Below are 26,840 nucleotides of genomic sequence, written 5' to 3' on the forward strand. Positions count from 1 at the left end.
TATCTAATTAATTGCTGACAATCAGTTCAGGGGTCAGAACTTTTTCAATAGTTTACTAGGAATGCGCAATGGCAATATTGTGCTCCCGATATGCAAACCTCGATTGAAATATATTTACTCACAGCAACCTTAAATTTATTTTAGGGAATCGCCTTTAGCTCGCAACTTTCCAACCTCCTTTCGAGGAAGTTTCTCTGAATGTGGTTTCTTAACATTTACTGTCAAAAGACGATAACTGCTGTTGAAATTACACACTCAGTCATACCGGCTGAAATCAAAACAGAACGTAGGAAGACAGGGATTCTTTCCACGGCTGTTTCTAATTGGCGAAGAAAGGCTGGTCAGATGCGGTGGAGATGGAGTAAAAAATTCCGCAGAAATTTTCTAAAATCAGTTAGTCTCTCATGTGCAAAATCGATTATGGTAATTGTTCTAATAACGCAGGGTTGTTACAGTGAATTAAAAATCCATTATAAAGGCGTGCCAGCGAAGTTTTAAAAAACATCACGGACTCATCGCGTGTGGGTTTATGAAGAGCCTAAGAAATTGCATTTGTTTGGATCTTGTTAAGCAACAGCCAGGATTAGTTTCTGACAGATGGGTTTGATATCTTGCATATGCACTGTTTTATGCGGCTTTGGTTTGTTTCATTTACAAACATGCTCCCTTTGAATGCCCTTAAATAAACGTTTTGGAGGAAATCATTTCACCGTATGTTGTCGCCTTGAGCTACATGTAACGAAACTAGGTTTAACTAGGGCAATAAGTCTTTAATCCCGTAGCTATGTTACAAACTGAAAAACATTTTAACTACTTAATTTTGTTTTTACATTCCTTCGGTTGGTTTTATAATATAAAAATAGGCTTTGTGGGCTTACAAGTCATGTGGATTACGTTTTGTTTGAACAACTGACAGAAATCACGTGAAAAACAAAACAAATTGTCATTTGCAAGTAAAAAGGCTCGCCGCTGTTTAAGCTGCAAATTTAAATTTCTCCCCAACAACTGCCAAAACTTTCCCAATAAGGTTCTGTACATCTCACGCCTAACTAAATATATTTTCCGTACAACTCTAAACGTACAATGAATGTTCTGGTCATTTTCTAACTGTCAGATTCTGGAATCAAATTTAGGGACGTTTCGAAAACTTTCGGAAGCGATTCAAGAGTCTCTCGCTGTTCAAATAAGCATCCCAGAAAGATCTATTGCAATTTGCCGTTCGCTCGCTCAATTTTCGGGTTGAGACTGAGGAGTTCTTGTAATCTTTACATCTTCTTCACTTTCCTGCTAAAACAATAAACAAGAGATAAGTCAGTTATCTCTGGTGTGGAACAATGTGAACTTGGTTGAAGTGAAAGCAGACAGTTGCCATGTAAATCTGGTAAAAGTGGTATGTGCCCGAGTGTAACATCTGTTGAACATTATTTTGATCCTCTTCAATTTGTGTACGATTTTGACATTAACGAGGAGAGAGCGTGTCCCACTCGGCTGACCATATGGAGCTGGGTTTTATCATCGAAAACAGATTAGTTCGCATCTTACAAGTTCCTTCCTGTAGTGTGTGGAATTAGGACCAAACTGTCCCCGTTTCTGTTCGATGTTCAACAGATTTAGATCTTCTAAAAGTGCGTAATACTTCAAGATTATAATTTGTGGCTCATGTCAATTTTAGAAAACAGGAGCCCCGTCTGTAATGAAACACCTTACACATTAATCAAAAGCCAGAAGTTTCTTAAATTAAAGAAAACGAAATTTCCAGACTACCCGTCTTTGAGTCGCTGGAGACTCTACGGTTGGCCCACTGTTCACAGGTTTTATTCTGGTTCGTGAGTGTTTGTTCTGTAAAGGTGCCCCAGCTGCTTAATGTTAAGGATCTGAGAGATTTTGAGGGTGTCTCTGGGTTCGTGCTTGTCGAGACATTTTTCCCATTGAATTGTTTTAATTCCTCCGTCTTGTTGCACGAAACAGAAGGCAGTTTGGAACAATTTGTGTAGTTTCCGCAAGGAAATATGTAGCTTATCTAACACCCTCGTAACAATGTTACTCAAAGGCGAATACCATGCCGATAAAAACGTTATTACCCTCCTTGCACTGCTTTTTATCTGATATTTGAGTATATTAATACCCTTACAATTTCACGATCTTGAATATCGACTAAATATCTGGGTAAACGTGCCCCGTTCCGAAGGGTTGTGCGCCATAAACCGGTCTATAGCGCGTCGTGAAATTAATGAGTAGACACTCCGCCGCAGTGAAACACGGCCTGATTATGAAAAGTCCAACCTACCTCTTTCTCAGCGGTTGTAAGAAATTGTCTTAAGCGGAACTCGACTAGTCTTCTTATCGGCTGAATTCTTTACAAAGTTGTTTATTTGGAGATTCGGCAGTTCCAAAGCAGACTCGAGATCCTGAATGTAGTCAATAACGTGCTGTAGAATTTCGACTTTACTCATCCTTCTGTTAGCAGGGATGTGCGGTACCATGGCTCTGAGCCTCGCGTAGCAGTCGTCCATGTTGTAAATACAGCCTTGCTCGAGATGTGAAACACTGGTATCGCGCGCACGAGCCCTAGAAATACTTGAAGTCGTTGTCGTAGTTGAACGCAGGGAATCCTCCCCGGCGTGAAGGCCAGACTTTGTGGATTGAGGCTTCATTCTAGCGTTTGGTGTGAAGCAACGACGAAGCAACGATCGAAAGAGCTCACAGATGTTCGTCGCTTGAAAGCTGTGAAGGTATTTGGCCGCGCGCGGAAGCAACTGTGTTTTGTCCAAGTGCTCTCGCTACGCGGGTTTTCTAACTCGCAGCTGTGCAAACTTGGTGACAAATTTAAACCAATCGCAGGCAGGCCTGACATGGACTGGAAAAATCAAAACACGGCTTGAAACATGTCAAGAAATCGAACGCGACAGCCAATCGCAAACAAGATCTCATAGGTAGCTGACTTCAAAAGTTTCGTGTTATGTCGTCACGAGCACCTTGTCTCTCTCATGAAAACATAATCACGTCGCACACAATATTGATCTTTCCTGATTTAAATTTCATAATTTGTTGCTATTTACAGATCCCTAGGTGTTTGATAGCCGATATGCGATGGATTACACCGTGCTTGACGAGCTGCGCCGACTAATTACATTTTCACTTTGTGATTGGTTATTTTGGACTTGTCCACTTTTCAGTCCTCGTCCTGCATCACGATTCAGTCACTGGGGCTGCATATTCAAATCTCATTTATTTTAACACTCCCCTACCTTGTCTCGTTTTTTTTTTTTTTCTGTTTTTTTTGTTTTGTTTACCTAACCCATCGTGGACCATTAGCCACAAAACAGCTGAAATAACTCTATGGTGATGTGGACATGTGTGTATCTAAGGTCTGTGAAGGCCGCCGTGAAGTGTTTGACGCGTTTAGTTTAGCGCATCACTATGTGTCTTTTAATACAGCTTATTGGTTATTCACATCCTATTAAATGCCTGCTTTTAGAAACTCAAAATCGAATTATTCCGGACACCCTTGTCTTAAATTTCATCACAGCTCTCCTTCACAGCATCTCGAGAACGCGAGCTTGAAATTTCCTTTCTTTTAAATTCAGGAAAAAAGTTGTTTCTTGGGAAAACTAACCGTTATTTCGGTGGAAATGTCTCACAAAACACGAGCGTCCAGTGCTTAATAACAATCGTATTCACCTAAAATTTTTAAACGCAATTTTTACTAGTGTCGAGACATCTGGTTTAGTTTTGTCTGAAAATTCTGCTATATCTGTGTCAGCCTTTTACTACACGTGTTTTTTTTTAGTTCGTTCCCTTTGACAGATTAAGAAAACGGAAGTGCTTTTCCTTCCCAAGGTTTGACGAGGAATATGGTTTACAGAGGTGCTCTTTCTTCGCCTGTTCTCAAAAACAAGCGAAGGAATTTACAGTGACTCAAGTGTACAATCGCTATGACAAAGAAATTGATTCTGATCGACGACGGGAGCATTCCTGGACGGAATTGAATCCAATCCTAGTCTACCGCACAAACAGATTTTCTTAATCTTGCTTCAAAGACCTTTTTTGTTTAAATCAGACCACTATACAGCTTGACGAAAAGTGAATCTTATCTCAGTTACACTACGCTGAGGCACAATCTTGGGCACGTTTTTTTTTTCCTTTACAGGGAACTATAACTGTAGAAGACATAAAACATACGCTCAGCTGAGGGCAGCTGTCGTGTCTTTAAGCTGTTAAGAGTCACCCTGTAAGCTGTTTGTTTTTCCTATTTCCCGATGCGTGACTGGAGCCTCCGATGACAAAAGTCCTGCGTTTTAGCCAAGCTTCCTCGTGAGTCCTACTCGGAGGTTGACACGTAATACTGATCCAAAATTTCGCTTTAAAAACATTTCTGTCGTCTTTCTCTTCGATCAGAGCGTCTCGATACAAGCCAAGTTTTCTTCGCCTTATCTATCAGCATGATCAAGCTTGCCTAACAAGCGTGTTACCGATTAGCTCTGACTGGTTTATTTAGATTACTGGGAATTTACGTCTGGGATGAAAATTTAGCAGCTTTTTCGGCTGTCGCCACGTTCACGCCTCCAGTGTCAGACACATCAGAGGTCAGGCGATGTGCTTCATTAATGGTTTATGGACAAAGGACCGCTTTTATAGAAACTTGGAGCCGAAACAAACTCCCGAGTGGTTTCTTGCGGTTTGTTTAGTTAGAGTCAGAGAACTAGTGGGGCAGTGAAATTTCCTGCACCTAAATGAGGTCTTGAACTTTTGACAGGACATAATTTATGAACGTGGTATGACAAAACTGCTCCGGAATGACGTGACACACGCAGCTCATTCTTAAAGCAAATACAACTCCTTTGGAGGAGGGAGAGAGTTCAATTCTCACTTAGGCACCTTACTCTCAAATTTAACTTTCCCCCGTCCCTTCCGGATCCCTCGCAGGCTGAAACTCCTTCGTAAATTGAATGCGTGAGAATACCGGTTTTATATTGTGAACAGACAAATAATTTGGGAAGGTTTTGTAAATAGTCACCAGATTGTTGCCCGTCAACAATTGCTGTAGTGAGGGAGTCCGAGTCGTTAAGCGGTGCTCGAGCATTTTATAGATAAGTAACGTTTTTGGTATAAGCTAAAGCAATGAGAGATAATGCAGTATCAAGGAAAGGAAGGTACACTTGTAGTTTGTGTCCGTTTTGTCTTTAGTGATCAGATCAGACAACAATCAGACAGGAATCATAACTGCGTTCTTGAGCGGAAATTTGTCGAAAGACCCGCAAAACAAGATTTTGCGAAGACATCGCTACATGAGAATTTAAGACGGCCTACAAGTCGGCTGACTTTTTTCAATGCATCCATAGAAACCAGAATATCTCGTGACATCACTTTTATGTAATTTCACTTCATTTCACTTTGGCATGATTTTGGACGCGAAGGGATTTTTCCGCTTTGTTTGACAGTGAATTTTTGAAAAGATCGTTCAATAATTCTTCCCAATCTCTCAGCTGTTCTTAGTCATCAAGACGAGCAAATTTTATATACTTTCTTTTTGGAAATAAAATGTGTTAGTTTATATTTATTCTCTATTTTCCTATGTATTACAACCTTGAATTTAATTCTTCTTTGTAACTACTTCAAAAAAATGTTTACTGATGTCGCAAAACAGTTCGTATTAAAAGTCAATGCTTGCTTACAGCATAAATGTTGGCTACTTTGGTCAAAGCAAATTCTGATCTAATCAGCCTGCAACTTATTCTCTATTGTACAATTTGTGCTTTAACCTATTTTCGTACATGGTCTTTGAATCGTACTAATAATCTTGAATATTTCCTGCAACTAATTCATCACAATTTTTACTCATGTCACAGAACGTGCAATTGTGTGTCATTGTTTTCACCATAGATATGGATGGACCCTGTATGTAAAAGGTGCTACCTTTAGCTACCTTCTAGAAACACGTTAAAAAGGACTCCCAAACAGCACTATGATAGTAAATGACATACTAACAATACTTATCATAATCATAATTTTTGTTGAAATTTACTAAAAGTTTTGTCCCCCGGATTTCTGAGACCAGAGAATCAGGGCAACCATTGTTTTGTTTTTCAAAGGCACAGCTTTGCAAAATTAAATTTAAAATGACAACTTACAATTCAACACATTCAAAGGAAAATTAAATCTTAGGGCAGCAAGACATGGTCATGGATAGCTGGAAATATGGATAAAATATATTAGATGTCTGCTTACAGTTAATTGTTTAGTATTCCAAAAGTTAAAAGGGAAACGATTCATGCTATGCAAGAAAGAATGAATCCCTCTCTTGAGTTGTACTTTAGCAGGGATTGATTCCTAGATCTACTCAAATATCTAAATACATTTGTTAAAGATGTCAGGCACAACTATCCTACCATCACTCAAAACCGCTAAAGAGACTGGGGTACGCAAAAATTCCTTCCCTTTTATTTCAAATTTGGTTCTTAACTTTCCACTTGGAATAACAAGTAGTTGTACTCTTTGATTCAGTTTATCATAGACCTTCAGCTGTCCCCCCTTGTCAATTGACAAGCCACGCAGGTCATTGAACTGCTTGTATGCTATTCCTTAACTGCCAAACCTATTCAGAAATGTCCCCTACATGCAATGGTCATCCCTGTCTGACATATGCAACAACATGTCATGATTTTAAGAGCAATCATCTGCAAAACCCTTTTGTGGGTAGGTGCAGCAATTTTTGGAAGAGTAACAAACAATTATCTGATGTAAATCCAAATCAACAAGCTAAGGAAATCGATTGATGCTAGGCTACAGCCAGCAGAGGGAAGGGGGGGGGGGGTGTGGGGTGGGAATGTCAAATCTACTCATAGATATGAACACAATGGTGCAGGGAGTCTGACACGACTATCCTTCCATTGCTCAGAACAGCCATGGAGACTGGGGTACCCAAGCCTCCAATACCCTCTCCTTTTATCTCAAACTTAGTCTGAAACTTTCCACTCGAAATATCAAGAAGCTGAACTCTGTGATTCAATTTATCACAGATCATCAGTCGTCCTGCCTTGTCAACTGATAAGCAACATGGGTTATTGAACTGTTTGTTTCCCACCCCTTTACTGCCATAACTGTTCGGTAACCTCCCTTTCATATCAAACGTTTTGATACAATTGTCACCCTTGTCTGACACAAAAAAATGGTCCCTGTATTGAATACAATGACTGGGAGAGAAGAGCTGACCCTCACCAATTGTACGCAGAAGTTGTCCACCAGGAGAAAATATCTTAACTGATTTTTCACGGCAATCAGGAACAATGATGTTGCCATCATTGTCTACAGATATACCGCAAGACTCTGGTAAACAGTGATCAGGACTTGTGCTGTTAACAATCTGACTCTTAAACTCACCCTCCCCACTGAAAAATTGAATTCGATGGTTACCACTGTCCCCCACAACAATGTTGCCATTTGCATCAAAGGCTATCCCAGAGGGCGTGTGAAATTCCCCCTGTTTATCACCCTCTGCACCAAAAGACCTTAAGTAAGTTCCATCACTACTGAATACCTGAACCCTGTGGTTATCAGAATCAGACACTGCAATTTCATCGCGTTCATTTACTGCCACCCCACATGGCCCATTGAACATTCCTTCTGAGGAACCTTGTTGTCCAAAAGACATGACGGGACTGAACTTTCTTGTATCAACACTGACGGCAAAGGGACTTCCATGAACATGCTCTCCGTTTATTTGTATCTTGAGTGATTCAAGTGGCTTAAAGCCATGCCGCTTGAATTCAGGAAAATAACTGATTTCATAGGTTCCATCTTCGTTGTCTTGGATTTGTGTTTCCAGCTCTTTTTCAGAATATGAATCACCACCCACCACCGTCACACAGTCATGTTTTTGGTAACACTGTTCACCTTCTCTGTTCCTAGTTGTCAAAATTATATATGCTTTCAGCCCTTCGCACGCTTGAGTGAGTCCTCTTCCAGTGGCATCTGACAGATGTGGTCTGGTTTTGGTGGGAAAGAACTTCAAAGTACCAATGGTTTTCCTGCACACATAATCAAAAAACTTTTGATTTTTCAAGAAGTCACCGAAGACATCCGAGTCATCACTCTTTTCATCGAAATCTTGAACCACTTTTGCTGGGTCATTTTGCAAAACGTTGTCTATGAATTTGTTAGGCTGAACAATTTCAACGTTTGGGCTTCGTTTAAGAAGTGTTTCAGCTAGTTCCAGAGCCTCCTCGGTAATTTTTATCTCGCGTTCATTCTCGCTATGTCTAGCCTCTTGACACTGTATTGACTCTTTCACTTCAGTGATGATCGCTTCTTTCTTCGCTTCGATCACTGAGATAATTTCATCAGCAAACTTCTGTACGCTTCTTTCTACATAGGCAGCGTTTTCTTGAATTTCAGGCCACTCTTTTTCGAAATTTCTCATTTCATCTTTCATTGTTTTTAATCTTTTTTTCTTAGATTCAATCTTTGACTTAAATTCTTCCCTTCGTTCAATTGCAGCTTGCTTCAAGGGTATCTTGTCGTGACCGTCGTGATGTGTCAAGGCGCAAGCGTCACAAACGATGGTTCCACAAATCGTGCAAAAGAATTCAAGTTCTCTCCTTTCGTGTCCAAGCTTGGAACAAAATGCTGGTCGCTTTAAAACGTCTTCAAAGTCTTTATCTTCAAAGTCTCGAGTTGCCAAAAACGCGGTGTTTTTTGTTTTCCCGGATAACGTTGTGAGCAGAGATACAATCTTCACACCAGAGTGTCCAACATCCGAAACAGTACCAACTTTGAGCGCTTATTTTGTCGCAATTTCCACATTTTACATCAGTAGTATCGCATTCTTTAATGGCCTTCAAGTCTAGCACACTGACGATGCGAAAGTTAGACGGTAAATCTTGGAGATTACCACTCTCTGGGACTTCACTTTCCCTTTGACACTCAGGGCATTTTATGATGTCACGGCGGCCACTCGTTCGCAAGATGTTGTTCAGGCAACGGAGACAGACACTGTGTAGACATTGTAGCGTCTTTGGTTCATCCAATGTGCTTTTACACTCAGGACAGAATATTTCTCTGTGCAGATTGTTTAGCAAGGTTCTTACATCCATGATAGACTAGCCAACTTTTTCGAAGCCTGAAATTTAAGTCAAAATATCCATGTGACATGGAACATGCAATCTTATTTTTCTTGATTGGCTAAGACACGCCATGTAACGAAATCTGCCCTATGCAGAACTATGGATTATCCTAAACAAGGGAATTTATTCTCTGGTCCTGACGTATTCCCATGTAACATTCCCAAATTTCTGAACTTTTCGTTCTTTACCAAGAACGTCTTCGTTTGAAAACTCGATTCTAGATACCGTGCGCTGGAAAAATTGCGTCGAAGATGATAAACACGGTATCCTTCATTTGACGCGAAACTATGCTCATATTTCTCCCCATGGCCATTTACTTCTTCCTTAAAACTTACAGTTTTCTTTGAATCTCGCACAGTTGCTTGCCTCTCGGAACAGATGTAGTACAAATAGAGCCCATCGTTTACGTAGTGAGAAGAAAATTTATGTTGAGAACGAGTTTTGCCTCAGTCACCGTGCATTAATACATTTTGGTTGACGGTTGGTAACTAAGAAGTAGACCTATAAACAGATCTGGCATCCTGCAGCGTTTGGCTCAGAACATAATTACAAAACACAATCCATCCATGCAGATTAACCATTTAATTACTTACTTTAATAGACCCGAAATCGAGTTATTTCAAATACAGCTGTCTTAAATTTTGAAGTTTGTAGCTCTCTTCTATATAGCACCTCGAGAACGCGTGTTCGAAATTTCTGTTCGATTATATGGAAAGAGGTTGTTTATGAAGAAACTAGAGTATTATAATATATTGTACTAACATTGGAGGAAGTTTTTCCCCATACATGAGCGTCTAGAGCTTTACAATATTAGTCACTTATGCTTAAATTTTTCGAGCAATAACTCTTCCTAGTGTTAAAACGTCTTGTTTAGTTTTTCTGAAAGTTCTGCTTTATCTCTGCCAGCCTTTTCCTAAACGTGTTAGCTTTTTTTCAGTTCGACGTTCCCTTCGATAGGTGTGCTTCCTAATAAAGTTTACGGACAGAGGGCTGCCCTTTAAGAGAACTACAGTAACTGGTTTCTCGTGATTTCTCCCGTTGGAGTTGAAAGGATATAGAGGAAGTGGAATGTACCACTCTTAATTGACTTAACTAGGCACTAACAGAACACAATATAGATACATTGCGTGACATACGTTCAACGAAATAATGGTAACATGACGTGTCCTCTATGCTGTGCGGCAGGCGCACATACGGGAGGAGGGAGTCCGGAGTATACTGTTCCAACTTAAACGCCTAACGCTCAAATGCTCTCTCCTCCTTCTGGGCTCCACGCCGGCTGAAGCTCCTCCTGAATAGTCTTAATGTCAGAAGGATACCTGAATTGCGAGGATGTCAAGACAAACAAGCAAAGGAAGCTGTCTTAACAGTAATTCCAGTCTGAAATATTGTATGGCAATATCCCTTGTTGTAAAGGAATCATATGATGATGTAGAGATTATTCCATGGAAAGTGAGCACAAAACGATTCTTAATCGCGAGTTAGAGTTAGAGAACGAGTGAACAAAAATTGTTCAAGAACTTTCCATGAAATGATGTTTTTTTTTATATATATACATATACATATATATATACATACTGATATTTTTTCTCACTGATCGACACATTTCAAAGATTGGAAGCCATTTGTAGCCTTCCTTCGGATGACTGTCTTTCGTTTCCATGATTGGACGAACAATGTATTTTCACAGTTGTTCGTTCAATATATATATATAAAATAAATAGGGTAATTTTATTGTTATCAACTCAGTTGATAATACAAAATTACCTTGTTACACTCTCCCACACCACAGTTTCTTTATAAACTTACCCCCTTTATTCATTATGAAATAAATAATTTTTCTACGGAGACGATTTGGAATCACTTAGCCGGGGTTATGAAAGATAACGCAACATTGAGGAGGGGGAGATCTGCAAATATTGCTGAAACTTTAAAAACGCTTTTTTCAATGAGTCTTTGGTCAGCATCAGTTAAAACGTCATTCTTAAAAACATGACGTTTTAGGTTGTTGTTTTTTAATTGTTTGGTTCGAACGAATTAATAGGATCTGAAACCAAGATTTTGCGCGGAAAATGGTACATGAACTCTTATTCAAAGAGGCAAAAGACGACCAACATTTACATTCAAATCGCATTTCAACAAAAAGAAGTTAAATTTTAATCAGGTCATATGCAAATCAGTCAATATCAGAATGCAGGTGTCGGCTTCTGTTTGTACTTCGAGGTGACCATGGATGTGAGAACCTTGCTAGATAATCTATACGAAGAAGTATCTTGTTCTGTGTGTATGAATACATTTAATGATCCGAAACAGCTCCCCTGTTTACACAGTTTCTGTCTTCGTTGTCTAAAGAATATTCTACGAACTAGTGGCTACCGTGATATCATAAAATGCCCTGATTGCCGAAGAGAATGTGAAGTCCCTGAAAGTGGAAATCTCGAGAAATTGCCTACCAACTTTCGTATCAACAGCTTGCTAGATGTGTTGGCTATCAAAGAATGCGATACTTCAGGAGTAAAATGCGGAAATTGTGAGGAGAGAAGCGCCCAAAGTTCATACTGTTTTCATTGTTGTGCTTTCTGGTGTGACGAGTGTGTCTCCGCGCATAACATTATCCGAGCTAATAAAGAACACCGCGTGTTGGCCCTCAAAGACTTTGAGGATCAAGACATCAGTGAAGTTCTGAAGCGATCAGTGTTTTGTCCAAAATCTGGACACGAAAAGAGAGAGCTGGAATTCTTTTGTAAGATCTGTAAAGCCGCCATTTGCAACGCTTGTGCCTTGATAGATCACGACGGTCACGCGAAGACATTGTTGGAAGAAGTTGCAAATGAACACAGAGTAGTGTTGAAGTCTTCGATTGAGACTGAGAAAGAAAGATTACAGACGATGAAGAGAACAATTTCCAATTTTGACGAAAAAGTGCTCAAGATTCGAGAAAACGCTACATATGTAGAGAGGAGCGTGCAGCAATTTGCTGATAAAATGAAATCAGTCATCGAAGCGAAAAAAAAGGAGATGATCGAAGAAGTGAAAAAACAGGCGAAAGAGTCTCTCGAGCGTCTTGAGGTTGAAAGAAACGAAAATGAACGAGAGATGAAAACCACCGAAACAGCGCTTGAAATTGCGGAAAAGCTTTTGAAACAGAGCCCAGATGCTGAAATCATACGGCCCAATAAATTTATCGATCAAATGTTAAAACAGAAGCTGAAGGAGCAAGTTGATGAACTTAACCCAGCTTCTTCTAGCTGTGAATCCTTTTTGGGGTACGATTTCGTGAAAAATCAAAAGTTCTTCGAAAGTATGAACAATGAAAACATTGGCACTTTTAAGTATTTTCCCACCATGACGAGACCATATCTGTCATGCGTCAGTGGAAGAGGCATCTCTGAATTTTGCATAGGGCTTGAGGCAAATATATTGGTGACAACGAAAAACTGGAAGGGTGAACAATGTTATGAAGAGGGTGACTCTGTGACCATGGATATAGAGGAATCTTCAGTTTTTGCAAGAGAAATTGAGACACGGGTCCAAAATAACAGAGATGGAACCTACAAGATTACCTATATCGGGAAATACTGGTACATCAGACCTGTATCAGTGAAAATCAATGGTGAACATGTTCATGGAAGTCCATTTACTGTTAGAGCCAAACACAGAGAGTTCAGACCCGTCTTGTCTTTTGGACAACAAGGTTCCTTAGAAGGAATGTTTAATGGGCCATGGGGAGTGGCAGTAAATGGACATGATGAAATTGCAGTGACTGATTCTGGTAACCATAGGGTTCAGGTATTCAGTAGTGGTGGAACTTACTTAAGATCTTTTGGTAGGGAGGGTGATAAACAGGGGGAATTTCACATGCCTTCTGGGATAGCCATTGGTACAAATGACAATATTATAGTGGGGGAAAGTGGCAACCAGTTCATTCAAATATTCACTGGGGAGGGTGAGTACCTGAGCGATATTTATGGCCACTCTAGTCCTGATCTCTGTACTGCAGAGCCTTGTGGTTTATCTGTGGACAGTGATGGCAACATCATTGTTCCTGTTTGCCATGAAAAAGTAGTAAAAATATTTTCTCCCGATGAACAACTTTTGTGTACCATTGGTGAGGGTCAGCTCACCTCTCCCAGTCATTGTATTCAATACAGAAACCATCTTTTTGTGTCAGACAAGGGTGACCATCGTATCAAAAAATTTGATAGGGAAGGGAAGTTACTGAACACTTATGGTAGTAAAGGGGTGGGAAACAAGCAGTTCAATGACCCATGTTTCTTATCAGTTGACAAGGCAGGACGACTGATGATCTGTGATAAATTGAATCACAGAGTTCAGCTTCTTGAGATTTCGAGTGGAAAGTTTCACACCAAGTTTGAGATAAAAGGAGAGGGTATTGGAGGCTTGGGCACCCCAGTCTCCATGGCTGTTCTGAGCAACGGAAGGATAGTCGTGTCAGATTCCCTACACCATTGTGTTCATATCTATGAGTAGATTTGACATTCTCACCCCTCCCCCCTGCTGTAGCGTGGTATTAATCAATTTACTTAGCCTGATGATTTTGATTCACATCAGATAATTGTTAATTAATATTCCAGAAAGTTTTGCATCTTAACTAATTTTGTTCTTAACTGAAATTTGCTGTTATTTGTATATGATTATTTTAAGATTATTTTTGCTCTATTCCTAAATCTTTGAATCTATGAAAACTAGCCCTATGGGCTCATCAAAATACAGCACAACTCATAAAAATACTCAGCAATACTCACCAAAACATCTCATAAGTTATTTATAATCCATCTGCTTTTTCTCCTGTTAAATCTCTCTGTTCATTTCTCATAAGGTGGGAAAAGCAAAATGGATAGAGAAGCATAGTGCATGCAGCTGACTAAATTAACAGGTTTTTTTACAATACAAAACAAACAACAGTCCAAATAACTGTAAAATACTGCAGGATATTTGTGCTCTATTTGCATGTTTTCTTTACTCTACTTTGTGCAGTTGGTTAATAAGTGACATTATGGCATGCACAATAGTTAAGTAAAGAAGCTGCAGAGATCATAGCCTGTTTCATTCCTTAATTAAGATAATGGAGGGAAATAAGATAATGGCGTGGCAAATAGGATGTGTGGCAAACACAACATGATAGTAGTGCAGAACAAAAAACAGAGAGTAGTTCCCACTTGCCCTGTTTACAAAGTGAAAACCTGGAACAGGTTACAGAGTTTAGAGTATTCAAGATTGTAATGATCTAAGAAGTAAAATGTCCAGACATAACCAACAAATGTATTCTACCAAATTAAACCCATGAAGAACAAAAAATTTGATTTTCTTGTTTGATTTAATATCAGTTAGAAGGACAGTAGAATACAATTAAAAACAGAGTTAAACACATCATCTTGTTGATCATCAAGTTGTGAACCAAAGGGAATGAAATGACATCATGATCATATATGTACATGTACTCTATGATTTGTTGCTTGGTCAGTTTCAAAACCAGAAAAAAAACGACATGGTGATAAACTTCTGGTTCCACGTTGTGGCCTTATCGCCCACTCACTGAGAGTTTTTCTAAAAATATGGTGCTGTAAATTCAAATCACATAGAATTCCTTCTCTTTTAAAGGAAAATAAAGGGGGAGGAGAGATGCCCATGGCCAATCAGCTTAGATTTGATCACCCTTGCCTTGTGCCTCATGCCTGCTCTTACATGTTCCCTAATAATAAAGAAAGAGAAAAAATTAAGGCCACTTAGATGAAGCAAAGTATGAGACCAGTGAAGAAATGCAGTAAAAATGAAACAAAGGAAAGAAGAAAGGAAAGCCTATGGCACTTTATCCACAAGGAGTACAAAAGCTTCAAGCAACTTTCAAGTGTATGTCCAAAGTAATTGACAGGAGTAAGTTGGTTTTCCCAACTTTTCTCAAAGATTGCTCTAGAGTACTTGCACCACAATCTCAACCAATCAGATACAAACTAAAACTAAGTCACTTGTGTTTTCCTGCATACCTCCCTCTAGTTATGTAAATAACTTTGAAATCCCATTGGTAGCTTGTGATATTTGCTTTTGGTGTAATTAGACATTTTGTTCACCATGGTTTCAGTTCACAACCCTCGATCAAAAGTACTTATCATGCTAATGCTAATGCCTCCCTGAATCTGTATTTGAAAATTCCACACAGTGACAGAGATGGGAAGTCAATATCAAATTTTACTGTAAAGCACCTACAGGCCATATGGGATATGTGTTCGAGAACTCTATTTATTATTTACATGCACGTAACTGGTCTTCACATATTATTTGATATTGCAAAACCTTGTTTACAAACCTTATTAACGCTGTACTACAAGTATGGTAAGTACATTCTGCATTAATCCACTTCATTTTCAAGTTTGTAAGTAAGTTGCCTGGCCTTTTCAAGTTCATCAGGATCTGCCAGGTATCCTCTGTTCTCAACACTTGTGTAATATTCCATTAACTTTGTATTAGGACGAGCTCTTCTTGGAATCCTTTTCCCTTCAAACTTTTCTGGTTTAAGTAATAAACGAAGGCCCAGTTTGTTGTAATAAGCACATGTGATTTTTCCACCCTGTCGTTCAATGGCTTTTATAGCGGTTTTTGATGCTTTGCTAACCTCAATATCAACTTTAGCTTGGAACCAAGTTGTACCCTGCCAGATAAAAACAAGTTATGTGTCAAAAAGTACTTTTATTTCCTTGCAGTTCCTTTGCAGCATTCAAATATCTTACCAGCTCTCACTTGATGGCACTTTAAGCTCTGGGCCTAGTTGTTCAAAGGCTGATTAGCGATAACCCAGGGTTAAATTTTAATCCAGGTTTCTATATTTCTCTGTTCAAAAGCCGTTTTGGAATAATTTTACCCATTGTTTTTAGAGCATTCAATTATTAAATTGTAGTCAAAAAGAAATAAACTGAATTTGCTCTTCAAGCTTTCAGATCTGAAATCAAATTTCACTCTAACCCCAAGTTATCTTAACCCAGCTTTGAACAACTCAGCCCTGGTCAAAAACATACCAATTATAATTCTTGGAGACTGAAATAGATTCTTGAGATAGGAAAGAGGAAGGCATCACTTGTCTGAAGAAAATTCTGTTAATCCTGCTGCAATCAAAATGCATCATTTTCATAAAATTAGAGGAGCTGAACTTCTTACCCCTCCCAACAATACAACCCCATCCTTTATTCTTCCTCCAGTAACTCCTGATCTCCAAAGATGATACATGGTGATGGGCGCATTGGGGTTTAGACGGCCACTGTCTATGAAGAACTGAAGGCGGTTTAAGTTCAGAGGTCTATAATGCATTTTATATCTGAAAGTCAAAATAGGACAAAGACAAATTAACTTTAACCTCAAATATCTAATTCCCTCCACTAGCTGCTGCACATTTCCTTGTTAATTAGTAATGAGAATTTGGTGTTAGATCAAGATAACAACTTAACCTGATAAGTTTGAGTATTCTCATCAGCTTTTTGTTAATAATGTTTAGATATTGTAGGGAGAAGCTACAGGTTAATCACTTCTGGGAGTTAAAGGGTTAACAGATAGATATCAAATAAATGAAATATTACAAATTATCCCTCTTTTAAAGTATGATATCAAAGCATACAGTGAAGTCATTTTTCCTCATATCACTTGTGATTTGATGTAAATAACATTTCGGTAATCAAGAAATATATAGATACTAGACCGATAAATACTTAGATATATACCTTTAAATAGACAGATTGATAGATTGGTTGATAGATAGATAGATAGATAGATAGATAGATAGATAGTGTATCAAAATATTCAAAATTTGCATCTTCTTAAGACTGAATTGCATGAAATTTATAAATTTAAAAGTTCAAGTTATAACATAAAAATTCCATGTAGTATAAAATGAATATAAAAAACTTTGTATAAACATTGTAGCAATTGGACATGGATAGAATAATGTGCTTGTGAAACAATTAGTGCACTTTTTTGGTAACATAAAATTATTCTGGTTTCTAAGCTGTATCTACCTATGAAATTGAATGTTCTTGGGTAGTAGCAGATGATGGAGTTTAGGCACAGTATTAGATATGACTGAGTTAAAGAGTTAATTTATGACACTGTTCTTTGTGCCTATCTTTCAAAGATCTGATGTTATACAATGCTAGATTTTCAATTATATCATTCACTATTATCAGAAGAAGGTTTTTCTATGAAATTCTTGTTACCTCATCTACCCATATCACAGCTGTTTGGAAGCTACAATGTGGATAAAAAAATACTTAAAAGGAGAACTTCCCTCATATCTTTGTGAGTTGATGAAGTAATAATTCTGCTTGCTGACATTTTGTGTAGAAGATCACCAAATTCTGTAGCCCTATACACCCTAACATCAGTATGCATATTCTCAATACTGTTCCCTATACATTTCCTAAGGTGCTGACGAGGAGAATTTGTTTACCAATCAAGAGCTTCTTTGCTTGGTGATCATTTCCTTTTTTCTCATGTCCTTGATGTGTGATTCAAGGGTGATATTGTAAGGAGAAATTAGATGCTAGTCACTCTTAAGAGGTCAAAGGGTTGACTAAGCAAAAAAAGTTTCTCAAACCTCTATTTTGGAAATATATAATGTTTACACGTACATGTTTTTGAAGCCATGCTTTGGGACACGAAGATAAAGAGGTGTTTGGCCTCCTTCAAATCCAAGCCTAGGTTTTGTGTTTCGTTGACCCTGTCCTTTGTGGCCCCGTCCAGAAGTCTTTCCACGTCCAGATCCTCTACCACGTCCTTTACGGTGTTGCTGTTTGATTGAATATGTTGCATGTACAAGAAAGGAGAAATTAGTAATGCATCCTAGGTTCAATATACAAATTCTTATGGTGTTCCCCGTATATTTCCAATGGCGCTGTCGCGAAAATCTTCCAACAATCAAGAGCTTCTTTAGTTGGTGATCGTGACCTTGGTTTGTGATGCTAGTCACTCTTTGGGATTAAGGGCATAATTAAAATTGGATATTTTGTGGCTGCATGTGAAGTCCATGTAGAGAGCATTCTGACAGAGGTCTCGAAAATGTTGCCTGAGGGTGCAAGCTGCGCAAAGGTGCTACACGAATATTGTACATCAATCACCTGACACAACCATGATATGTACTATACTACTCTTGAAGCGGCAAGTGCTTTTTATTTCACCCAGGACGGACATGTGGGCTAGTATGTCGTGTCTGATCATTTTGTAATACTACAGTATTCTAAAAGATTCTATTTCCAGCTATAGAAAAGTACCTACCGCTTTGAATGCTTCAGGTAAATCTCTTATGTTGTTCAAAGCTACGCGAGGATATTGCCTCAAAGCTGTTAGATTCTTCTTAATGTGACAAATCGCCATGTTGGCCGCCATGTTGTTCTTGATCGGTCCCTGATTACTCTCAAAGAAAGCGTGACACGGCCTCGAACCTAGTTCACACTAGTTTACACAAGATGGCGTCGAAATTTGAAGAAGGTCGCCATTGGGCACAAGTTATTTTCACCCATGACAGCAAACCTCCCGTCCTTATTGATAAAGAGCAGATCACACTGGGAAGGTACGAGAGCAGGGTGAAAAAGGCAATCGAATGTCAAAGATGATTATTTCACCCTTTAATATAATGTATACACAGGAAATCGATCAGCTAGTTAGGTTCTTTATTCTGTATATTATATGGTTAACATGCAGCTTTCGGCAGATCACTTTCCAAGGATGACTTAGAGATAAATGGAATACGTACTTGTATTTAATAAGGGAAAAATGGCGATGAAACCCAAAAGATTTCTTTTTAATATGTTTTGGTTTGGTTTTGTTGAATGTGAGTTTATTCAATACACAGCAATATTCAGCTCTAGCAGTCCAATCATGGTGAACTAAATGACCAATAAAAAATTTCTCATAAATTAATTCGATCAAAGTGTTCGAATGCAATAACAAAAGATGGCAAGATTTTCATAAACATTGTAATTTACTCCATACTTCCTTATGCATGCAGTTTCTTGATGAAAGAAACAGTGACGAAACAAAAGTTCACTTTAAGAGTAATGCTCAGCCTTTGTTTAAGAACAGTAAGGGACTACACAGAGATCTTACGTAGAAAATAGTTTACATTGTGAGAAGGCTCCTGTCATAGCCGTCATAAACTGCAGAACCTCTATTTACAACTTTCAACTTGACAACTACTCAATGTTGGTATCAGCTGTGACAGCTATGACATACACTGTACCCACCCATTGCAAGAGAAAGCTGAATCTAATGTTATATCTCACAGATTGTGATATCAGCTTTCCTGGCTGCAAATTTGTATCTGGTCATCACTGTACTATTACAAGAGATCCAGGTGGCACAGTTTGGCTTCAAGACTTTAGGTGACTCAGTAAATTGCTTTTAATTCCATGCAAACTTCTCACAGCAATGATCTATATACACTATTGCATGTGTTAAAACTTGTGTTAGTTACTTACAGCTTTTGTTTTCTTGTTAGTACCAATGGATCATTGTTGAATGGGAAGAAAATTGACAAAGAGAAGGTAATTATATAATAATAGTTTAATGAAGTCTGTACATGCAAAATTTAAAATTACAGGAAGTGACCCAAATTATAAAGAGATAAAGAGATAGACAAATACTGTACATATAAAGTAAAGCCTTTATACAGGCCCAAGTGGCCCATGGGGCCGGCATTAAACTTTGGCTTCCTTTAGCATGAAGCAGCTAGGAGTATTGCTACTCCCCCCTGGATGGGATGCTAGTCCATCACAGGGTTTACCCCCAGTATATTTTGCTGGTACCCATTTGTACACCTGGGTGAAGAGAAGCACTGTGAGAGTAAAGTGTCTTGCCTAAGAACACAACACAATGACCCCTGCCAGGGCTTGAACCCGGACCACTTGACCCAGAGTCAAGTTGACTAACCATGAGGCCACTGTGCTTCCACTCATTGTATATACAGTCTGAGAAATAGACAGATCATGATGAACAGTTCGATAATCAATCATGTAAACAAAAACCATTAAACTTCACTTGGTATCTCAAATAGCTTTACTAGAAGTTGGAAGGTACATGTATTAACCCTTTACACCCTAACATCATTATGCATATTCTTCATACTGTTTTCTATACATTTCTTAAGGTGTTGACAAGGAGAATTTGTTTATCGATCAAGAGAATATTTAGTTGGTGATCATTTCCTTTATTCTCATGACCTTACTGTGTGATGCAGGGGTTATACTGTTGGGAGAAGTTATATGCTAGTCACTCTCAGGGGTAAAAGGGTTAAAAGAAGAGTGCATAACCAATAAGAAGATCAATTATGGTGAATATCATTATATTGATAGTCAAATTATTGGTAGTAAATTCTGCCACACAGGAGGTCATGATGCTGACATATTGTCCTCTGTTGTTTTCTCTGTCCTCCTGCACATAACAAGAAAGAGGAAAGAGAATAGACCTTGGAAATCAGGAGCCCTTTCTTTTGTCTTTAATCAATTGAAACAGAATTAATAACCTGTCACCTAACCCCTCTCTGTGGCCACACACCTAACTAATTTATACATAACCTCTATATACACTCAGTCGGATATTATCATTGTCATCAATTCATCATCATTTATTTATTTGCCTTTTTAAATGTGCAAAATTTTTTACAGCATTATAATTTATAGAAGGCAAGGAGGCCCAGGTAGCCACTGGGCTTATGGGAGAGGGCCACCTGACTAACAACACAATAGTTAAAAAGGGAATAAGTGCTGCAAATGTGTGGTAAAAACTCTTGCAATTTCATTGTAAAGCTAAAAAGATTTGACAAACAAGTGACTGAAACAGGAAGAGAGTTCCAAATTTTAAGTCCTTGGTAGAGAATTGCTTTAGATTTGTAGTAACATATCTGGTCATATTTTTCTTACCAGAGTTTGTAGTCAGTACATTAAAATTCATGACTTTAAAATCACCTTGTGTCCTGTATCCATGTAACTGTTAAAAATGTAATGTAAAATGTAATGTTTTTATCTGTATTAAATTTCCCTTTTTGGGAACAAAGAACCCTCTATGCCACTACTCAGGTGATATGTAATACCCATCTTGGAAGCAAAGGTTCAGTTGTTATTCAAGCCTTGATTACTTATTCCGTGAGGACCTTACTTGGTGCAAATTAGGCTAATTGCAGTTTTTCTATGGTTATGCTTCTTGTCATTGAGTAATATGTATTTTGACACTTCAATGTAATGATGTAGTTAAAGTGTGTACATTTGTTTGTTGTTATTGTTTTCTACAAATCCTAGTCTTCCATTAATGAGATGTTTTTCTTACAGAAAATACAGATCAATCACAATGACCAAGTACAAATAGTTCATCGAAAGGATCACCCTGGAAGTGGTAAATGCTTTTTCCTAGATACAAAAAAAGACTCTCATGTAGCTTTGCTGCATAGATAATAAATTGGTAAATTCATGTAACATGAAACCTTTCCATATGATATCCAGGCGTACATTATCCAACAAACAGGTAATGAGAATACTCAATTTTATCAGGTGGAAGTTGTTTTCTTGATCTTTCACCAAATTCTTGTAATCAATTTTTAAGGAAATGTAAAGCAGCTTGAGGGGAAAATTAATAATCAAATCTTGCGATTGAAAGGGTTAAGTGTCCATATATGTCTCTATTTTTCTAGATATAGCATTTGTTTTTCAAGATTTAAAGGTTTTGAAAGAAGAAGCAGAATTACTAGATAACACTTTGGAGTATGACAATGATACAGGTAAGTAACAGTGTTGCTCAGGTTGTCTAATGAGAAATATTTTTGTTAAAGATAGAGTACAAGACTTCATTCATTTTTGATATTATACATCTGTAGAGGAAGATGTTTGTGAGGACGAAGATGTCAAACCAAGTGAGGCAGCATTTGTTTCTCAAAAAAGGTCTCATAGTGAGGTAAACTAAGATTAATATTATTTGCATTATTATTGTAATTATTATTACTAGTATTATTATTATTATTGTTATTATTATCATTATTATTTTAATAGTTATTATTATTATTATTATTTTTAATATTATTATTACTGCACCATATATGTTTCTTTTATCACCTTAAAAACATTTACTGTTTTTGATTAATCTCCACAATCACTATCAATGATAAACACATAATTCAAGGCCACTATTGAAAAATTGTTTTAGGCTTTGTCATTTTGTCCTTGTAAAAATTAATACAGTAGCAAATTATTTTACATCTGCATGTAGGAACAGTCTGAAAGCACAAGTACCTACAGTTAACTGTTAGCTAAAATGTACATTTAAGGCTGGAGATACAGATGAAGGACCTGTGTCAAAAAGGAAGCACCAAGAAAGTGAAGAGGGAGCTTCCAGTAGCAAAAAACCTGAGTTTCTTCCTCATAACTCCATTGCTGATACTCTGCTTTGTAGTATATGCCAAGTAAGGTTATTAAGATTTTATCATTCCACATGCAAAGATTTTTGTTTTTGTAGCCAGCTGAGTGTTTTGCAGATCTGCCAACTTCTGAAGATTTTTACTTCTGTACCAGTCTTCCTTACTGAATGTTCCTTTCTTGACCCTTCCTTAAACTACTATGTATATTAATTGTTAAATAAAGAGGGTAGGTTTCCAAAGAAACTGTGGTGCTGTGTTGGTGGGAGAGAGTAACAGGGTAATTTGGTATTATAAACTGAGTTGATAATGTAAATTGGCCTCTGTCAAGAGTTTAAAAGCTGACATTTTGAGTGTTAGCCTCTTGTCAGAGACTTTTATTTTTGTTGACCCCTCCCTCATGACACCGGAAAGATGTATTCCATTGAAAGAAGTTATTAGTGTTTACGCTAAATATTATAATGTGTTGATAAACTATTGCTTTTTTTTCTTGTAGGACATCTTTCATGATTGTGTGAGGTAAGAGTATCAATACATGCATGCATTAGCATAACGTGTTGTTCTCTCTTGACTAAGAAAATTAATGGATTTTCTATTTGCTAGAAGGCTCCGACCCTAGAATAAAGTTCTTTGCTTAATATCTTCCTGGCACACATGCATTTTAATAGATGTCAATTATTATAAAATATAATAATTAGTCTATTTTAGACACATTGATTTGACAAAGTTATAAAATTTGAAAGAAATATGATTTTTATAAGTAAGGGGTATATCTGCCTTGTGATAACTTTTCACCAAAATGTCTGACTTTCTTTAGTTTACAGCCATGTATCCATTCATTCTGTGCTGCTTGTTATTCACAATGGATGGATTGCTCCAATGAATGTCCAACTGTGAGTAAAAGTTTTTTCGAATTGTTTTAATGGTTAAATAATTAAAGGAGTTAGACAGCCTGGTATCCATTGTGCTTGTTCATTGCTGTAAACGGACTTCTCCTGACTGGTGATATTCCATCTGCGAGTACATCTAACTGTTCTGCAACTCACATCAATGCTGGAATTATATATTAATTCTGACTGTGGTTTGCACGTAGAACATGGTGATGTAATATTCAAGTCACATCTTGGTCAAGGGTTGTTGTGCCGAAGGGTGCCCAGTAGAAGATCTTGATTGAGGGACTTTTTAACATTTTAACAGTGAGCACATGGTGCAGAGAATCAGGTTGCTGTAGGGGAAGCTGAGGGTTTGAGCCCCAGAGTAGGGCACTCAGGGTCTTAAAATAATGATGGAGAATGTGTTGCCTTTGCCATGACATGTGTGTATGGTTAGACATTCTAATCATCTTATCTCCTACATTTTCTCTATGCTGGTCCTTATGGGATGTTAAAAAAAACCCACAACCTTTTTGCAAAGAGTAGGTAACATAGCTCCTGGATTATACAGGTCCCCAATTAAACCAGCAGCAAACACTAAGCTGCTCGTAAACATATTTTCAAGTGCATCTCAAAATATTTGAAGGATAATAAAAACAATAGCCTCTATTTTGCACAGAAATATGCTCATGTATTGGTCCCTGGATTTATCTGTTCCTCAAAGCTCACAGTTTTCCTCAAGCTTTCTTCTCGGAAAGTACTACATCATAACTTTGTGACATGGTCTGCATGTCAGTATGAATTCAATAGAAACTTATCTTTACAGGTATTAATTGTCCATAACAACCCATTTTCAGTTTTCAGAGCTAAGTGAACAATTTTTTATTGAACTGCCTTGTAACCCATCCTGTCTTTCTTTTGCTAGTGTCGTAAAAAGGTTGAAAGAATTAGCAAAAACCACATCATTAACAACTTGGTAGAAGCATTCTTGAAGGAACACCCAGGTACAGTAAATGCAGTCTTTAAGGAAATTTTTTAACTGGCATTAGATTGCAAGCTATTAATGTTTTAGTTTAAATATTGGAGAATACAGATACATAAGCAGGTATCCTTAAACCTTAAGAAAGACAATGACTTTTAGTTGTAATTACTCTGTACTTGTATTTTGTCCTGTAAATAGAGAGACGGCGAACAGAAGAAGAACTAAGAGAAATGGACAGTAACAATAAAATTACAGAGGATATGGTATGTGGCTGTTAACCCTGTAACTCCTATAAGTGACCAAGACAGAATTCTGCCTAATAAAACAACATCAAGCAGATGAGTGATTAAAATAAAGAAAAGTATCAACTAGTCGATTAGTAGTTGATTCAAAACAAAATTCTCCAAACTTAAATCATGAGAATTGTATGGTAGACATTAAGAGAATTACTAACAAAATCTCGGGAGTGAAAGGGTTATGAATTAACTTTCATATCAAGTGAGTTGACACAATATCATTTTGCAGTTTTCTTACAGTTTGTTCAGTCATCAGTAGCTGCTTTGTGTTAACTTGTTCTATTTTCTTCTGTTTATTTTGCATCAAAACCAGAAATAAGTAACTAAAGCAATCTTTCAATTTAACCCTTTGACTTCAAAGAGTTACTGGCTTCTAGTTTCTCCTTACAGTGTTACCTTAGAATCAAATGTGAAGGTCAGTCGAATAAAGGAAATGAACACCACTTTTAGAAGCTCCTGATTGTTAAACAAATTCTCCTTATCAGCACCGTAGGAAATGTAAAGAGAACAGTGTGGAGAATATGAATACTGATGTTAGGGTGGAGAGGGTCAAGGGTAACATAGTAAACTGAAGTTTCTATGCTACTACACTCAATTATTTTTCAGCTAAGACCAAAACATATAAGAGGTTTGTTTGCATCATCATCCTTTGGTGAAGATGATGATGATGGCGAGAGTGATGACAGTAGTGCCAGTGGTGTTGATGACAGCAGTGAGTCTGATGACCCTGATAGAATGTATGAAACAATTTATTATATTTATTTATTGATATTACTTTGTAGATACAATTACAGGATAAACAATGGAGGCCTTTAGACACTAAGATGGATATGTTGTGGTTCAATTTTATTCTTGGTTCAAATTTTACTTTCTTTTGTTTTTGGGTATTGTAATGTATGATAATGATTTTGAAACAAAGGAAAATAAAACTTGAACCAAGGATAAAATTGAACCTCAACAGATACAACTGCAAGTTCTTGAGCTTGCAATTACAAATCTGAATTATTTTGAAGGGAAAATCACAGTTATTGTAGCCATCATAATACAACAACCCAACCCAACAACAAGTAACTGATAACAAGTTAGGGTTAATTTTGGTTTAGGGGAGGGGTAGGTGAACAGTCGCTCAGATACAGACATTGATCTGGAATTTTCATGAAAATGAAGAATTTTTAAAATCAAGAATTTTTAAAATCAAGATATCAAGTTGAACCTGTTAGAAGTTTCATAGTTATTCAATGAGGGAAAGCTTGAGTATGGTTGTTAACAACAACAATGCAAACTTTGTTGCATGTAACAACAATAGTAAAGCTTCACAAGGTATTATATGTTTGCATTAAGTATTTTTCTTTGACCTTGAAATCAAATCTTTTGCTTACTGTTGAACTTGTTAAATACTCAAGGTTTCTTGTGAACAAAGACCTGCAAAATCCTCAGCATGTTTAATTTTATCTCTTTCATTTTATAGCAGAGGTGCAACTTTCATGCCTTCTTCATTTGGGGGTTTATTTGGATTTTCTTCTTTAATTAGGTTAGTTTAGAACAAATTAATTGTTTTTGGTTTTCACTATAATGGGTGAACAGATGGCATACAGTAGGTTATAAAAATAAGAAAATAGTACATGGCACAGAAAGAAGGTTGCAATAACACAGTAGTTTGAACCTGCATCAGGCCATGCAATTCTGAGTTATTTTTTGCATTGTAAAAAAACTACCTTTAACTTGAAGGATACTTCAAAATGTCACTATAAGACAAGAAAAAACTGTAGGAAAGGTAGGAATAAGCTAGGAAGGTGTAGGGAGGGTGAAGGATAAAGATGTGTTAAAAGGATCAACAACGGCAAACTTAAACTACATATAGTTCTTAAATAATTTAAGTTTATTGTGAACACTCAGGTACTCCTTTAAGAAATGTAAGTTTGCATAAATGCTATGAAAACAGTCAAGCACCCTTTATTCAGTTATCACATAAACTAAGCCATTTAGTTACATTTTCTTTTTAAGTTAACTGTTATGAATTTAACTCTTTTTATGAAGGTCTGTTCCAACAAACTGTCGTCTCTGTCCTGGATACATTTTCCCAACCACTTTGACAGTTATGGCCAGTACTGCTAGTGAAGGTGAGTGCAAGTTAATGAACATGGCATCAGGAATGAGATAGATACAGGG

At 37.5% G+C, this 26,840-nt stretch overlaps 3 protein-coding genes, 1 long non-coding RNA gene and 1 pseudogene across 24 annotated transcripts in view; 2 read left to right on the forward strand and 3 right to left on the reverse strand.

Moving 5' to 3' along the window:
• Window positions 1-755: 755 nt before the first annotated feature.
• On the reverse strand, window positions 756-3,075 carry LOC149036310 (uncharacterized). The gene is made up of 2 exons (XR_016181578.1): window positions 2,288-3,075; window positions 756-1,287 (listed from the first exon to the last, which is right to left on the reverse strand). It is a non-coding gene; the product is annotated as an uncharacterized LOC149036310 (long non-coding RNA).
• A 2,448-nt stretch (window positions 3,076-5,523) lies between these two features.
• On the reverse strand, window positions 5,524-10,397 carry LOC113685889 (E3 ubiquitin-protein ligase TRIM71-like; annotated as a pseudogene). Its single transcript, XR_016181577.1, has 2 exons — window positions 10,259-10,397; window positions 5,524-9,118 (listed from the first exon to the last, which is right to left on the reverse strand). The product of XR_016181577.1 is annotated as an E3 ubiquitin-protein ligase TRIM71-like (transcript).
• A 515-nt stretch (window positions 10,398-10,912) lies between these two features.
• On the forward strand, window positions 10,913-14,513 carry LOC149036311 (E3 ubiquitin-protein ligase TRIM45-like). Its single transcript, XM_089189216.1, has one exon. It carries the CDS (start codon window positions 11,292-11,294, stop codon window positions 13,611-13,613), a length of 2,322 nt encoding a protein of 773 aa, XP_089045342.1. The 5' UTR covers window positions 10,913-11,291; the 3' UTR covers window positions 13,614-14,513.
• LOC113676914 (uncharacterized) lies at window positions 14,442-18,518 on the reverse strand. Of its 2 annotated transcripts, XM_089189238.1 has the most exons (5): window positions 18,399-18,518; window positions 17,756-17,913; window positions 16,293-16,449; window positions 15,448-15,789; window positions 14,442-14,835 (listed from the first exon to the last, which is right to left on the reverse strand). In XM_089189238.1, the coding sequence occupies exons 1-4, from the start codon at window positions 18,507-18,509 to the stop codon at window positions 15,490-15,492; spliced, it is 726 nt and encodes a 241-aa protein (XP_089045364.1). In that variant the 5' UTR covers window positions 18,510-18,518; the 3' UTR covers window positions 14,442-14,835; window positions 15,448-15,489. The 2 variants fall into 2 exon arrangements, with proteins under 2 accessions (XP_089045364.1, XP_089045363.1); XM_089189237.1 differs by having other exon boundaries at window positions 14,442-15,789.
• Window positions 18,519-18,558: 40 nt separating this feature from the next.
• LOC149036312 (E3 ubiquitin-protein ligase CHFR-like) overlaps window positions 18,559-26,840 on the forward strand; it is a 45,728-nt gene continuing 37,446 nt past the window's right edge. For 5 of the 19 annotated variants that reach the window (XR_016181580.1, XR_016181579.1, XM_089189223.1 and 2 more), the window contains exons 1-13: window positions 19,308-19,504; window positions 19,621-19,666; window positions 21,446-21,509; window positions 21,805-21,891; window positions 21,988-22,064; window positions 22,435-22,569; window positions 23,018-23,040; window positions 23,339-23,414; window positions 24,319-24,397; window positions 24,574-24,638; window positions 25,278-25,408; window positions 26,140-26,202; window positions 26,709-26,791. Coding sequence is in view for 16 of the 19 variants with exons in the window: in XM_089189223.1 (XP_089045349.1) it covers window positions 19,323-19,504; window positions 19,621-19,666; window positions 21,446-21,509; window positions 21,805-21,891; window positions 21,988-22,064; window positions 22,435-22,569; window positions 23,018-23,040; window positions 23,339-23,414; window positions 24,319-24,397; window positions 24,574-24,638; window positions 25,278-25,408; window positions 26,140-26,202; window positions 26,709-26,791 (1,111 nt within the window). In the remaining 3 variants the exon portion in view is untranslated. Of the gene's footprint in view, window positions 18,702-19,307; window positions 19,505-19,620; window positions 19,667-20,785; window positions 21,510-21,804; window positions 21,892-21,987; window positions 22,065-22,434; window positions 22,570-23,017; window positions 23,041-23,338; window positions 23,415-24,318; window positions 24,398-24,573; window positions 24,639-25,277; window positions 25,409-26,139; window positions 26,203-26,708; window positions 26,792-26,840 lie in introns of those variants that run through there. The other 14 variants (XR_016181581.1, XM_089189220.1, XM_089189224.1 and 11 more) reach the window with 8 other exon arrangements.

This window comes from Pocillopora damicornis, chromosome 12 (genome assembly GCF_964200805.1).
Source record: "Pocillopora damicornis chromosome 12, jaPocDami1.2, whole genome shotgun sequence".
NCBI lineage: Eukaryota > Metazoa > Cnidaria > Anthozoa > Scleractinia > Pocilloporidae > Pocillopora > Pocillopora damicornis.

Bases quoted from the DNA above. Each gene is read 5' to 3' on its own strand.
- LOC113676914 (XM_089189238.1), bottom strand. From the start codon at position 18,509: ATGGCGGCCAACATGGCGATTTGTCACATTAAGAAGAATCTAACAGCT. The intron at 17,914-18,398 runs GTAGGTACTTTT...TCAATCAAACAG, and splicing joins TACCTGAAGCATTCAAAGCG to CAACACCGTAAAGGACGTGG. The intron at 16,450-17,755 runs GTACGTGTAAAC...TTTGACTTTCAG, and splicing joins AAGCATGGCTTCAAAAACAT to ATATAAAATGCATTATAGAC.
- LOC149036311 (XM_089189216.1), top strand. From the start codon at position 11,292: ATGCAAATCAGTCAATATCAGAATGCAGGTGTCGGCTTCTGTTTGTAC.